The 15,691-nt window shown below is 36.7% G+C and overlaps 1 protein-coding gene across 5 annotated transcripts; it reads left to right on the top strand.

Annotated features, from left to right (window-relative positions):
- The first annotated feature begins 278 nt into the window (after nucleotides 1–278).
- On the top strand, nucleotides 279–9,633 carry LOC141677362 (oxysterol-binding protein-related protein 2A-like). 5 transcript variants are annotated; one of them, XM_074483254.1, is made up of 11 exons: nucleotides 282–872; nucleotides 2,741–3,100; nucleotides 3,786–3,867; nucleotides 4,877–5,310; nucleotides 6,131–6,286; nucleotides 6,706–6,873; nucleotides 6,989–7,129; nucleotides 7,332–7,553; nucleotides 7,667–7,780; nucleotides 8,249–8,438; nucleotides 9,209–9,633. In XM_074483254.1, the coding sequence occupies exons 1-10, from the start codon at nucleotides 504–506 to the stop codon at nucleotides 8,426–8,428; spliced, it is 2,226 nt and encodes a 741-aa protein (XP_074339355.1). In that variant the 5' UTR covers nucleotides 282–503; the 3' UTR covers nucleotides 8,429–8,438; nucleotides 9,209–9,633. The 5 variants fall into 5 exon arrangements, 4 of the variants coding, with proteins under 4 accessions (XP_074339355.1, XP_074339354.1, XP_074339357.1 ...); XM_074483253.1 differs by having other exon boundaries at nucleotides 2,738–3,100; XM_074483256.1 differs by lacking the exon at nucleotides 282–872 and adding an exon at nucleotides 1,484–1,680.
- The last annotated feature ends 6,058 nt before the right edge of the window (nucleotides 9,634–15,691 follow it).

The following is a 15,691-nucleotide window of genomic DNA, read 5'->3' as shown; positions in this document are numbered from 1 at the left end:
TATTTTTAAAATAACAAAAGTTTTATAACAACTTTTGTAAAATTTTTGTAACAATTTACCAAAATTTTAAGAAAACTTTTTGTAAAAATTTAGCAAAAATTTTGTAACCACTTTTGAATTTTCTAGAATTTTATAAGTACCAGTGTCGTGAGTATATTTATAGCAAAATTATACATGAACAAAAAAAATAAAACTACATTTTCAGCATTAAAAATAAAACTACAATTTCCGCATTAAAAATATAAATAGTATATTCCTTGCATATCATTCTCTCCTCTCTCTCTCAAATTGAAAATGGCGGTACAAGTTTGTCAATTATACATACGCCTGCTTTAATTCTTTAATTAGCCTTGCAAGTTTCTCTTTACTTCAACTCCCTCTCTCTCTCTCTCTCTCTCTCTCTCCCCCTCTCTCTCGTATACAATATAAAATATACAAAGACATCGATCCAATAACTTGTTAAATTCGATTTAACTTCGATCATCCTCATCTCACACACAGCAATGCGTGTAAAACAAATGCATCCTCTGTGTTGCATAACACTCGACAATTCGCCGATCGGAGATCACTCGCCGGACTTAACAATCTCCGACGTACCACTCGACGCCAATGCTGGATCTGAGTCGGCCAGTTGCTTCGCTGGAGTACTTTATAAGTGGACTAACTACGGTAAAGGCTGGAGATCTCGCTGGTTTATTCTCCGTAACGGTGTCATTTCTTACTCTAAGCTTCGTGTCGAAAATCGAGATGTTTTGAGTTCTAGTGAAGATGTTCGGATCATTGGAGACGCTTCATCTAGTCGGTTGTCGCGTCTTGGCAGCTCCGGTGGAAGTAGAGTTCAGACTAAACCTCCTGGAATTGTCCATCTCAAGGTAATGCATCTACGACAGAATCTCGAAAAATTAATACTCAATAAATTATGTTTATTTTTTCGATTCCAGCATTAAGATAAAATATGTTTTATAATGTCGATAACTAAATAAATTCCGGTTTGTAAACGGCGACTAATTCATTGTATGCATAGCACTTACCAACTTTTCGTTTATATATGACACATGTATATTTTCCGCTTTTATTTAAACTTAAAAGTAATAATCTCGATGATTAAATAAATTTCGGTTTAGAAAAAACACTACTAATTCATTGTATGCATAACATGTACTAACTTTTCGTTTATAAATGGTACAATATTATTAAAACTTGAAAGTTACATTTTAGCGATTTCGGCAAATAACAAGAAAGGGAAGCACAAAAAATTAGTGGCAACTAGTGTTTGTTATGAAGTTGCTTATGCGTATGGGTGTGTGCATATATAACAGACAAATTCACACAGTTATTGTCTGTGTTTCTATTTGTCACTATGAGAAATGTACCTAATCATAATATTCAACTACCACTTGAATCAAGAAAAGGACTCTTTATTATTAATTTCTGAGCTTAATTTCTAGATATCTGAGCTTTGGGACTCCATTAACCACTAGTTTCTTTTGTTCAGTTGTGCAAGTAGTTTGTGTAGAAAGTTTTGTTTTAGTCTATAGACTAGTATATTATAATAATGTTTAAGTTGATTGTTTTAGGGCAATTAGACTGTTAAAGTGTACAAGTGCTGTTTTTCTACAGAGGGTGACAGCAGCAGGTGGAAATGTGGCCATGAAATATGATAATGCCCTGGCTATTTTTGTATGCTTAGGTTTCTTTGTTTTATTTTTTCAGTTTTACACTTTAATCAACCATTTTTTTTAATCTTTCTTGATTTTGATAAATAATTTTTTTATGTAATCTTTCTTGTTTTCTAAGACTCGAAAACTAAGAAAAGACCATCTGTTTTTATTTTCTTGAAGATTGTATTTATTTTATTCTTTGCGTGTACACTACATTTTTCAATCTTGTTTCTGGCCGGTTTCTCTCTCACTGTAAAATGTTAATAAGCTGATCCCTTCAGCATCTTTTTCTATATGATATAACAGCTCTTTACTATAATTCCATTTGGATTTATACTAATACTCAAGATCATTAAAACAACTGCATAAAGATCCAACTCTGGGATGCTAGGAAAAAAAGGGATATTTTTTGTATGAGATTTTTAGGCTTATCCTTGAATCTTTGTCTTTGAATATCAAAGGTTGGTTTGGGGTTTGACCATTTTGTCTTATTCTATTTTGGCTGTGGGTTTGGATCCATTTGGGCTATATTTGCAGGTGACTTGATTGTACTATGTTGCATATGGACTGTTGGTATAGTGATATTGAGTTGACCTTTCAGACGAGTGCTTTTATATAATGGATAATGTGTCAACTGTAAAGTTTGTTTAGTTTATAGCAGGGAGGGGCCTATAGTGATGGCTTATGTACTATTAATTTATATTAGTATTAGTCATTGAGTTAAAAAAATTTTAAACTCGAAATTGTGATTTAGCAAAAAGAAAAAAACATAAAAATGGTATTAATATGCATTAATGTTTATATCTTGCATTAAGGTGTAAGTTGTGGATGGATGGGAAAGAACATTAAAAGTTTTAGATTATATGTAGAACTGATACGAACCTTAATAATTTAGTACTATTATTCAGAAATTACAGGTTACTGGAAGGGTAATTTTTTTATGCTTATTTTTGTTTTGGAATCATAAGGATTGTTACTTTGTTAGTATTAGTTCGTATAGAAAAAATAAGATTACAGAAAGCAGGCTTTCCTTGTGTGCTTCTAAGTTCTGATATCCTTTTCTTTGATTTTCTTAGCAGATCTCTTCATTTAGAGAGAGTAAGTCTGACAATAGACGATTTTACATATTTACTGCTACTAAGACTCTTCACCTGAGGACACATTCCAGAAAAGAGAGGGTGGAATGGATAAAGGCTTTATTTTCAGCTAGAAGTCTTTTTTCCCTAAGACCATTAAACGAAAATTTTTCTCTTGTGCCAAATGACTTGTCTATTTCTACCGCAAGGCTTAAGAAACGGTTGCTTGAAGATGGGATCTGTGAGACACTTGTCAAGGACTGTGAGCAGATTATGCTTTCAGAATTTTCGGAGATAGAAGGACAAGTTAAAGTTCTTTGTGAAGAGCGCTCCAATTTGCTTGACACATTGAGGCAGTTAGAGGTAAGTTTTCTTTGAGTCAAAAACTATAGATACTGTGTTACAAAGTTGCATAAGATGATCGTTTAAAAAAAAGTTGCATTACTTGGAATGTAAATGTAAACAGTCAGTCTTGTGTTTTAAGCTTGTAACTGAAACAATGGATTTAATATCTATTTCTGGCCATTCAAGGTGGAAGCATGATTTTGATGCTGGACAGAAGTCGTAGATATGAAATTTACTCCTGCAACAAGAATAATTTATCTCTGATACTTAATAAGTAAATCATTGTTATGTCCCAAGCCCCAATTCGGTCAAACTGTTCCTGTATGTATGCAAAAGTATTTACAGGATCAAACATGGTGAGCTAGGGTGCATTAGACTCTAACAAAATACACATGCACTAAGTAACTATCAAGCTACAGGCCAAAACCATTAAACTTATGTTTTTTTTACTTTAACCAAATATTTGTATTTTATTAATATTTTTTTGACACTTAAAGTTGCAACCTACGAGTTTCATATGGGAAACTTCAGGAAGATAAATGTAACTTAATTTGTTTGTTTTAAACTGAGATGTACATTGACTGGTTATGTTAATTTTATATGCTTTTGCATATACTAATAAACTACTTGAATTTTTTAATTGTTGCCTAAATGCAAGATTCTTTAGTCATCCATTGCTAAGCATCTATCTTTGTATATCTAGGCGTCAAATTTCGAAGCTGAGACCTCTGGTGTTCAGGATGGTGGATACCACTTATCAAAGAATGAATATGGAGAAGGGCGTGGTAAGTAAATGGTTTTTGATTGAAACTCACACACACAAAAACGCAAAAGAAGAAACTGCGGATAAACCAAGCATAAACTTGAATGCGTATTTGCCAAGTTTTGGAACTGGTTACTCTGTATAAGTTTGATAATACAGTGTCCTGAGTTAAGGTGTTACTCCTCTTGTTAATTTTATTTGCATTTTCTGATTACTTATGCTCCCGCTCCTTAAGGGATTTTCATTTCATCTGTCCTCATTTCTTTCGTTGTCTCTATGTAATACATATGTGGTCAGTATGATAGCGTGCATTTTATTAAACAATGAGTGAAACCTTTTTCAGTTGTCAGGTTTAGGACCCCTGAACGTCTCTTTTACTGCTATATGGCTGATTGCTGAGTCATTGTAGGTCTATAAATAGATTTGTACCCTACCCTCCATTCAAGATGAGTAGTCCTTGTACTATTGGATCCAGGGGTAAATTGAATTGAATTAGACTGAAGAGCAAGTTGGTGTTAAAACAACTTACAAATGTGAAATTTATTTGGAGTAACGATGCATTAGATTTCCTTTCTGAATGGTATAGGTCTAGGTAAGATTCCTTAATCTTTCTTCCACCACCTTATTTCTACGCTCTTGTCACTTTTTAGCATACTGAAGATTCAAACTAGCAATTGATCTTCCTGTTACATCACATAATATTTCTTGAAGTCAACATCTTTTCTATTTTTCCAACAAGGCAGTTCTTAATGAAGTAGTCACATATTGTGTACCCAATTATTTCCTCTTCCTCCACTTAAAAGTCACCAGTTTATATAAAACATTACAAGATACAGTCGATTCTATCCAGATAATCTACATTTACTTGCCTATTTTTACAACTGAACTGTGTAGTTGCACAAAAATTACCAGGTCTTGCCCTCCATGGCACACTCTAATCGTTGCATTGATTTTTATCAAGTCAAGTTAAATTTCCGAGGATATGAATATGATTGTTTTAGTTCTTATGGTATAATAACTCTGTCATGCAGAATACAGCACAACTGAATCATCAGATGATGTCGAGAAACAAGAATTTGATGAAGTGTCAGATGAAGAGGATACATGCTTTTTCGACACCACGGAGAATTTTCTTGAAACAACCACCAGTTCTGGTCCCGTGGATCACACAATGTACAGTGACAAAAATGAAAGTCAAGTTAGTGATCCAAACAAAATTAATGATAAAACTGATACTTGCAACTCCAGATATCCTGACATTGAGAGGAGAAAAAGGCTACCAGATCCAGTTGAAAAGGAGAAAGGGGTCAGTCTCTGGTCTATGATCAAGGATATGGTGGGAAAAGATCTGAGTCGTGTCTGTCTTCCGGTATATTTTAATGAGCCAATATCTTCTCTCCAAAAATGCTTCGAGGAATTAGAGTATTCTTACCTTTTAGATCGGGCATATGAGCACGGGAAGGAGGTAAAATCCATTACTGTTCCTTCTTAATGTGTCTTATTCAATCGAGTTTCTTATACTTTGGTATCTTCCTAATGTAATATAAATCATTACTACCTTTGACTTTACTACTCTATCCACCGGTACATCCTTATATTGCCTCTCAGTTAAACTGTAGTAACTAAATGTAATGCACACTACTTCCTAAGTTCCTGATGGATATTTGATGTAACCTCTTATGGATATTAAGACATCAATGAAAATTGAAGCAGTTTTCGCTCACATGAATTTGTGAATGGCCCATCAGTAATATATTTCTGGGAGCATATAAATGCATAACTTTGTTTTTGCTTTCCAATTTAGAAGTGAATTTTCCTATAACTACAAGAGTAAGGATATTTTAGCTTTGGAAGGCCTTAAATTTTATTTTTTAGAAATATCCATCGGACAGGCCTACGATATTGCACTTTGCTCACAGTTTGAGCCAATGTGATATATCTCATCTCCTTGACCCCATTTCTAACTAGTATTTGAGGCGGAAAATATTGAATGTACTATTAGTTTCACTCGTTGATGGTACCTGATGTGTTTTTGGGGAGATCAGATCTTAAGCTACTCGAAATTAATTAACATATTCTCTATAACTGGATTCTGGAAATAGTTTACCTGTTATTAGTCGTTCTCTTTTCTCATTTGTTATTGTTCAACATTGTAATCTGTTTCCTAATCTGACCCATATATTTTGATGATTAATATAACTAGTAGTTCTCTTAGACATGTCTGTCACTCTTATTTATTATCTTTCAGACTATTGATCTGTTTGTACTTCGTATGATGCTTTTAGGGCAACAGTCTCCTAAGAATACTGAATGTTGCTGCTTTTGCGGTTTCCGGATATGCATCATCTGATGGCCGGCATTGTAAACCTTTCAATCCTATGTTAGGAGAAACTTATGAAGCTGACTATCCTGATAAAGGACTGCGATTCTTCTCTGAAAAGGTATGCATGAGAGAAGAAAAGCATTGAGATGTCATTCTCCCATCCCTCCTTTTCACTTATATGAAATAGAGAATTACCAAAGGATGATCATAATATTAAAGCTTCCTTATTCACATCCTAAATAGATCAGGAGTTAAGTTTTATCATGCACATTGCGCTGGAAAATTGTATTATTGTAACAGAAATTGGGTTTGGTTTGCTCGAGAGATCTTTACCTCTGAAGCAAAGAAACTCATTCTACTTGTTTGTTTTAGCACAGTTCATTGCATGCTAGAGTGAAAGCAGAAAGCATAAATGAATTGTAGACAAGTTCAAAAAAAACCCCAACATTTGCAAAATGCAGATTTATAGACTAATGCTCTCTGTACGCTGTCTTGTACACTTACTAAAACTATATATGTTTTAATTACTTGAAACAGGTAAGTCATCATCCAACCATCATTGCCTGCCACTCTGAGGGGAAAGGGTGGAAATTTTGGGGGGACAGCAACCTTAGATCAAAATTCTGGGGAAGATCAATTCAGCTTGATCCTGTTGGAACACTTACTCTAGAGTTTGATGATGGCGAGATTTTTCAATGGAGCAAGGTTTGGAGCACATATAATGTTTCTGTTTATAATAAGTATCTAGTGTCTCTTTTTTGCCGATTCATTTTGATTTCTGTAGTAGAAAATGTTCTTAAAGTTGGTATAATTTTCTCAGGTCACTACTACCATTTATAATCTTATCCTTGGTAAATTGTATTGTGACCACCATGGGACAATGCAAATCAATGGTAATCGCCAGTATTCATGCAAACTCAAGTTCAAAGAGCAATCCATTCTAGATCGAAATCCTCGTCAGGTAAATAAGTATATCTTCCATCTGCCAATTCCTTCTGTTATATATTTTAAAAATCCTAGGTGCTTAAAGTCAGTAGATCAAACCGCTTCTTGATGGTTAATTCTACCTGTGTGGCTTCCTAGACCTAAGATTTAGGACACTTTAAAAACCATCACATGTTTTACTGCTGCTGCACTTTAAACAATTCGTACTTCATGTACAGGTTAATGGATCTGTGGAAGATGTCTCTGGAAAAAAAGTTGCTTCACTTTGCGGGAAGTGGGATGACAGCATGTACTATACAGAAGGAGATGGGAGTATAAAGATGAAAGATTTTTCTGATGCATCTTTGCTCTGGAAGAGGAATGAAACGCCTCCTAATCTTACGCGGTACAACTTAACACCATTCGCGATCACACTAAATGAGTTAACACCAGGACTACAGGTAGAGATGACATATTGAACAATAATTTCATATGCATCTTCTCTTTCCTCTTATATATATCTAATTGTCTTTTATAGCTTTGTCTGATTCCGGGTATTTGATCACGGATTAAGGAGATGCTTCCGTGTACGGATTCAAGACTTAGACCAGATCAACGACATTTAGAGAATGGTGAGTATGACAAGGCAAATGAAGAGAAGCTAAGGTTGGAGACGCGGCAGAGGATGGTATGTGATAAGCCTTCTTTCTGTAACATCAGAAACTAATTTTTAGATGAAACTCCAACTCATAATTGCAATTATATTAGCTGCAGTAGGCATTTGAATGTACTCTTAAAATAGTTTATGTGTTTCTGCTTTTACCAAACTGACTCATTGCCCACAAAATGTTGTAGTTCATAAATTCAATTGGCTTAAAATTTAGTTATTTTTTAAATTTCCGGGCTCTAAATCTTTGGAAGATATTAGTTTGTTAGACTGCCTTGAATTATACCGACCAGTTCTCTTTTAGCCATCTGTCTTTAACTTATGTTCCATAATAATCGTATATAGTTGTGTACAATTAGAATTGTTTCTAATAGTGTATCTGTATATATACACATATATGCTGGTACGCGCACACACATGCTTTTTTTATTTCAGTTTCTATGTAATTATTTTCATGGTTACAAAAAAATTCTTGTGTCTCTGTTACAGTCGAGAAAAATACAAGAAAATGGCTGGAAGGCCAGGTGGTTTAGAAGAGAAAGTGAGGACTCCTCCTTTCACTATGCAGGCGGTTATTGGGAAGCACGAGAGACAGGAAAATGGAACGACTGCCCAGATATATTTGGCGATTTCAGCGATTCTGGGGTTAATTCAAACAAGGTGTCCTGATTTCAAAAAGGTAACTTCTCTATTTCTTTTTTCCAAATTAAATGCTTAATAATAATGGCCTTCAGTTGTTAAGTACACAAATCTAACTGTTTTCACCACCTCTTAAAAAGCACCAACATACATTTGAAAGAATATAAGAAACATTTGAAAGAATATAAGAAATTATGTAGTAACGTAACTACGGCTCTGTTTGGTATTGCTGTTACAGACAGTTACAACAGTTTTTTGCTGAAAAACTGTCAGAAAGGTGTGTGGTAAATTCTAAAAGCTGCTGTCTGGAAAAACGTTTTTGGTCTAAAAGCTGCGGTTAGCAAAAGCATGTCCCCCATGCTTTTGGAAAAAAATGTTTTCAGCTTTTGCAAGAAGTAGCTATCAGTTTCATTATCAAACTTTTTCAAAAACATTATTTTTATATATTATATCTCATTACCAAACAGTCATCTAATTTTTCTGACATCACTTTTTCCACCAGCACTTTTTCTCACAACACAGTAGTTTCCAACAACACTCCCAAACGGATTTGTATTAAATTTTGAAGTGTAAGTGGAGGTTATCTGACATAAAAATTAGTAAATGACCGGTGTTAATTGTCCATTTTCTTTTACGATTTGGGAGTCTTTGAATTTATTAAAATATTCTATATTGGAGATTTAGGTTGAACTGAACTGCAGACTCTATTTTGGGGATGCGAACCATAGACAAATTTTCATTCTTCAGATTTCATTTTTCAGATGCATGTTCTAAGAATTTCTCCTTACCCAATTGTGCACATCTTTTCAGCTTATGCATAAACAGAAAACCTTCTAGTACAAATTCAAAGACAGCTCTGCACTACCCCAATGCTCGTGTTGTGTCGGGGGCTTATTATGGCCCAATATGGACAGAGGTAGACTCAAATGAGATTTCACATCAATATCAAGATTCTTGCATCATAGTTTTCGGCTGAAATATATATAATTTATTGACAGTCCCTTCGTCTTTCAATTTGTTATAGTTCCTAATTGGACTTCAAGTTATTAGCCTTTGGCTAATCATTTATTTAGATTATTAGTTCTACTTCAACGCTAGAAATAATTAAGATGTAACACTTTGCAGATAGAAGAAAGTAAAGAAAGAAAGAGCAATGCAATGTAACACATTGCCAATGATTGTATGTATATAGGCTGATCTTTGATCTTTATGCCAGGAACTAATTTCTATTCTTACATTTGTTACAGCTTGCTTCGCAAGTTGTAATCAATTTTCTTTTTCTGTTAATAGATGTAAGCACCACACTGAATTTAAGAAAGTAGAAGATGAGAATGATCTTAACAGGAAACCCCTTATGCCTTGTGATTAAGTTCTGTATCTTCCAATACAATTCCCACCTCGGCCAGAGTTTTGTCCTTGTATTCATACCATCTAGCACATAGCAAATATATACCCAGGTCCAAAACATTCATTATTGCCAGCAACCAATAGAAATTATAGAGTTTCCCTCGATTGGGATTATTAGCTAGCCAAGGCTCATCCCCTCATGTAATCTTGTGAACTATGGTAACTAAAATGGAGCTGAAGAAAGCCCCCAATGAGAATGTACTCAAAAACAGCCCCGTGCTCATAGTTTTCATTCCCTTAGGACACTCAAGGAAAAAATCAAGCTGTCCAGTATAGGTAAATGCCTCCCCAGCTCCAGAAAAGAAAAACTGTGGGATTAACCTGAACACACTTATGGGAAGTACGACAGTTGGATCATCAACTAAATCATTTGATTTAGCAATATCTAGTCTTTTGATTTCAGTTAAGTGCAGCTACCACCAATGCTAATATTGATAGAACAAGTCCTACTCCTATATATACGTTGCAATGGCGTGAGCCCTTGGGGATTTTGAAGTAATTTTTGAGCTGTTGGTGTGATAATACCATCATAGACTGGGACAGTTATGAGGATGCTACCAACAGAGAAAGCAGATAAGGCGGCTGCTGGAATTCTGAAAGATTTGCCAATTTGACGATTCATGGTGGTAGCTTGTGATACTGAAAATGTGGCCATTTGTGAGTAAATTGTCCCGAACATAATTGTGGTTGCCCATATTGGTAACATTTTAATTACTTGTTTCACTTCTTCAACATCGGTTAAAGTAGAACGGTACCATTTATTCATCACCAGAGTTTTGCTACCAGAATCTTTGTTATCAAAGAGGGCTTCCTTGTCCAAGAACCTGTTCAGAAACGTGACATTCTTAATACAAACTTTATATAATCTTATTGGCTTAGTTTGGTCGGATAATTAGAAAAGTGAGAACATAGAAGTTTCTATTATGAAAAAGAAAAAGAGTGAGAACAAAACAGCGGAAGAGTTAGAATCAAGATAAGTTGAGTGGAGCTTCTATCCATCTCCCTATGCATATTAACATGCACTGATTAGAAAATTATAAAATGAGAATCTCGAAAAAACGAAGTAAGTCGTCAAAATAATTGTATAAAAACCTGGCGATCGATGTGTATATGAATTTGGTGATTTATTTTGCTTTTCACCGTTCTCGTTCTTTATTTTAGTTTTCATCGAGCACTACTCTATAAAGGAACAGGATATGTACAACAAAAAAGAAGTCTTTGTTGCTTGTATATGTTGTGGACACACATGTATCTTCTACACTTAAATAAGTTCTAAACTGAAAAACAAAGAAAACTGTAAATATAATTCGGCATATAATTGACCGGAAGCTTACAAGAACTGCCTGCTATGTGGTAGCTTCGCTTTGTTTTCTTTTTGTACCTGATAAAAATACTAAAAGGCCAATCACAACTGCAGATGCACATGTACCATAACCCCAGTGCCTCCCTAGTTTATTGATACTTCTTAAATAATATAGTTTAATCTGATCCTAAGAATCAGGATGGAGACAAGCAAGATTCTAATCAGAAGACAAACCACCAAAGAAAAGCAATTTCGCGAATGGAACTCAATAACATAAAGTGGATCTGAGAGTAAGAGAGAATAGAGAGCAAAGGAAATTGATATACAATAATGATATTTTGTCCTTAAATTCCTTTGACTTTTGTAACCATTCATTTACCTAATAATAAAAATAGTAAATATTCATGATAATACAACAATGAAGTGACAGCTGCATAATTGGTTGCATTACTAACGGCCTCTTTACTACTCTTTGTTGCCGTTATTCCCCCGCCAACTCAGCTCCACCTATCCCTTTCTGATTGGTGATCATTTCCCCTTGAATTGTATCAATGCTCCTTCCTTGAAATGATCCTTGACCCCAAGGATCAAATAGTAGAAATTGCTGCATTATCACAGTGGCATCCTCCCATGATGCTTCTTCTACAGGATAGCCCATGATGCTTCTTCTACAGGGTAGCCTTCCCACTTGACTAACCACTGGTAGGTTCTTTCGCTTCACAGTCCTGATCTCCATCACAGCTGCAGGTAACTTTAGTGTTGGTGCTTCTTCTTCTCTCCCAGGAGGTGGCATGGTAATGGTTTTAGGTAAAGTGCCCTGATGTTTCCTTAGCAATGATACATGAAAAGTGGGATGAATCCTTGAGTTTGCTGGGAGCTTGAGAGTATACGCCACATTTCCCACCTTTTTAATTACTTCATAAAGCCCATAGTACCTTGTTGAGAGCTTCTGGTTGTTTCTTCCTTCTACTGATTGTTGCCGGTATGAATGCAGCTTGAGATAGACCCAGTCCCCAACATTGAAATGTCGCTCAGACCTCTTCCTATTCACCAGTTGTGTCATTCTATTTCTGGCCTTTGCAAGGTTAGCCTTGAGTAAGGCTACAGTACGCTCCCTCTGGTGCAAACTGCGATCTACTACTTCCACAAGGCAAGAACCTGGTAAATAAGGTTTGTATAGGGGAGGTGGCTGGCCATACATTATTTCATAAGGAGTCATTTTTGCAGCCGTATGGTAAGTAGTGTTGTACCAAAATTCTGCTAAGGGCAACCAATTACTCCACTCCTTCGGTGATTCATGACACATGCACCGTAAATACGATTCCAAACAGCGATTCAATACCTCCGATTGACCGTCGGTTTGGGGATGATATGAGGTAGAAAAATTGTGCCTGACCCCTTGGAGTTTAATGAACTCAGTCCAAAATTGACTGATAAAAACCTTATCTCTATCGGAGATAATAGTTGTAGGGAAGCCATGAAGTTTGTACACATAATCCAAGAAGGCTTGCGCTACCTTTAATGTCGTAAATGGGTGTGATAGAGAAATAAAGTGAGTGTATTTGCTAAGACGATCAATGACTACCGATATCACCTCTTTACCATGGGACTTAGGCAACCCTTTGATGAAGTCCATGGTTATCGCTTCCCACACTCTTTCTGGAATGGGTAGGGGCTGTAGAAGGCCTGGATAAACATGATTATCGTATTTGCACCTTTGGCATTTCAGGCACTGAAGTGACCATCATGGTGTTGATATGGAGGTTGGGTGTTCGTGAGAGAGCATCAACAACCTTATTCTCCTTTCCCATCTTGTATTCTATCACATAGTCAAAACCTGCAATTTTAGATAACCACTTCTGTTGGAAGGGTGTTGCAAGCTTGTGATCCAGCATGTATTTTAAACTTTGTTGATCCGTCCTAATCACAAATGGCTGCATTACTAAGTAGTGTTGCCACTTTTTCACAGCCCACACAACACCCATAAGTTCCCGTTCATATGCTGATAGTTGCATTGTTCTTTCCGAGAAAGCTTTGCTCGTGAACGCAATGGGATGGCCTTGCTGCATTAAAACCGCTCCAATACCTTGGCCAGAGGCGTCTGTTTCCAGTACAAATGGTTGGGTAAAGTCTGGCAGTGACAATACCGGAGGAGAGCTCATGATCTGTTTTAATTGTTCAAATGCCCTTGATGCTTCATCATTCCATTCAACAGCATCCTTGCGCAGCAGTTGAGTTAATGGTCGGCAGATTTTTCCATAATCTTTGATGAACCTGCAATAATATCTTGTGAGGCCTAAGAAGCCTCTTAGCTGCTTTAAGTTCACAGGCCTGGGCCAATTCAGAATGTCCTGTACCTTTTCCGGTTCCGTCTTCACACCTTTTTCTGATATTACATGACCCAGGTAGCGAATTTGAGTTGATCCAAAAGCACATTTCTGAAAATTAGCATGTAGAGAATTAGTTCACATATTCTCTAGTACCAATTCCAGGTGATGCAAATGCTCTTCCCAACTGGAACTATACACCAACACATCGTCAAAAAACACTAGTACACATTTTCGAAGCAGTGGTTTAAAAACCGCATTCATTAAAGCTTGAAATGTGGAGGGGGCGTTGGTAAGGCCAAATGGCATCACCAAAACTCAAAGTGGCCAAAGTGGGTTTTAAACGCCGTTTTATGAATATCCGGAGAGCTCATGCGAATTTGATGGTACCCGACTTCAGATCAATCTTCGAAAAGAATTTTGTTCCTTTTAGTTCATCCAACAACTCCTCTATGATAGGGATGGGAAATTTATCTTTAATAGTTGCCTTGTTATGGTTCCTATAATCGATACACATCCTCCATAGCCCATTTTTTTCTTAACCAGTACTATAGGGGCTGCAAAAGGGCTGTTGCTCGACCTTATGACTCCTTGTTCGAGTAATTCCTCCACCATCTCCTTGATGACATTCTTTTGTAACACCGGGTAGCTATATGGCCTCGTATTAATGGGATTTGTCCCCTCCTTGAGGGGTATGTGATAATCAAAAGCAGGACGTATTGGGGGTAAAGTAGTTGGGTCTTGAAAAACCGGCTTATACTTATCTAATAATTCAAGTAAGGAAGGGTCTGTGGAATTAGGAGTACCTGTGCGTATGCCATCTTCCATAGGAATTAGTTACAGCATTGATAATTCTCCCGAGGAAGCTACCAGTTTATCAAGTTTTGCCGCTTTCACTCCTTTGAGTTCTTTGCCTGTTGCGCCCCTTAACTTGATCCTTCTCCCTTTATGATGAAACTCCATGGTGAGTTGTTTGAAATCCCACACCACTGGGCCTAAAGTTGTGAACCATTGCACTCCCAATACTAGATCACTTCCACTCAAGGGAAATAATATTGCATCCGCTGCAAAGTCAGATCCTTGCATTTTCCAATTGAAATTTTTAATCATCGTGTTGCATTGAACCTGCCCCACGTCAGCTACCTTCACCCACATATGAGGTATTGTTTCGATCTTAAAATCTAATTTCAGTGCCTTCAAAGAGTCGATGAAGTTATGGGTGCTACCTGTGTCAAGCAACAGTTGGAGAGACTTTTTCCCATGATGACCTTGCACCCTCATCGTCTGAAATGCACACATCCCTTTCATGGCGTGCATTGAGATCTGGGCACATTCCAAATCCTATGTTTCTGCATATACTTCCTCAGAAGACTGGTCTACTTCCTCCGTTTCGTCCACCTCCTCTACTTCAATATGGTAGAGCTGCGGTTTCTTGCCTCTACATTTGTGACCCGGCTCATATTTGGCATCACACCAGAAACATATTCCTTTAGCTCTTTTTTCATTGAATTCAGCCGAGGTCATCGTTTTACGGTTGGTACTGATGAAGAGTTTCTGGGTAGTGGTGTTTTTGGTGAAGGATGTAGGTGTGAATGGGATTTTTGATGAGGTGGGGTTTGGGAGAAGTGGTGGTTTGGGTTGGGTTTGCATTCGACGAGCTTTAACACTCGCTTCTTGAAGCTTAGCAAGACACAATGCTTGTTATAGTAACTTAGGGTTGAACATCCGTACTGCTAACTGTATTTCCGCCTCTAATCCACCAACGTAGAAGCTTAACAAATATTCCTCCGATAAGTTAAGTCTACTGGCCAAGGCATCAAAATTATCATGGTATTCTTGCACTGTACCAATTTGATTCAGGGCCTTCAGATCTGCCATTGGATAGTTATAAAGCTCCCCAAATCGAGCTGTTATAGCCTCAACATATTGACCCCGGGTTGGTAGTGTCACGCCCATTCTTTTTATGTAGGTTTGGTGCCAAAGAATGGCTTTACCTTCAAGGTGAATAGAGGCCAGTTTAATCCTATCCGGGTCATGAATATTCCAGATCAAAAAACTGGATGCATTTATACAGCCATGCCTTCAAGTTTTCACCATCAAACTTTGGAAAGTCGACCTTTGTAAGACGGGTAGAGTAGTGTTGATATGGGGGTTTGTCAGCTGAACCAATAATCATCGTATCATCCCCTGTTTTTCCTTTGTCCACCGTTAACTTGTTGAGCTGGATCGAGACCCTAAGTATCATGTCGTTCAACT

The sequence above is a fragment of the Apium graveolens genome, chromosome 8 (genome assembly GCF_009905375.1).
Source record: "Apium graveolens cultivar Ventura chromosome 8, ASM990537v1, whole genome shotgun sequence".
NCBI lineage: Eukaryota > Viridiplantae > Streptophyta > Magnoliopsida > Apiales > Apiaceae > Apium > Apium graveolens.
Note: the sequence above shows the minus strand (reverse complement) of the source record. Positions and strands in the feature narration are given on the sequence as shown.

What these genes read in the sequence shown, in the direction of transcription:
- LOC141677362 (XM_074483253.1), top strand. Translation starts at nt 504, where the DNA reads ATGCGTGTAAAACAAATGCATCCTCTGTGTTGCATAACACTCGACAAT. An exon ending in CATATGAGCACGGGAAGGAG is followed by an intron (nt 5,311 to 6,130) that starts GTAAAATCCATT and finishes TGATGCTTTTAG; the next exon opens with GGCAACAGTCTCCTAAGAAT. An exon ending in TAGATCGAAATCCTCGTCAG is followed by an intron (nt 7,130 to 7,331) that starts GTAAATAAGTAT and finishes CTTCATGTACAG; the next exon opens with GTTAATGGATCTGTGGAAGA.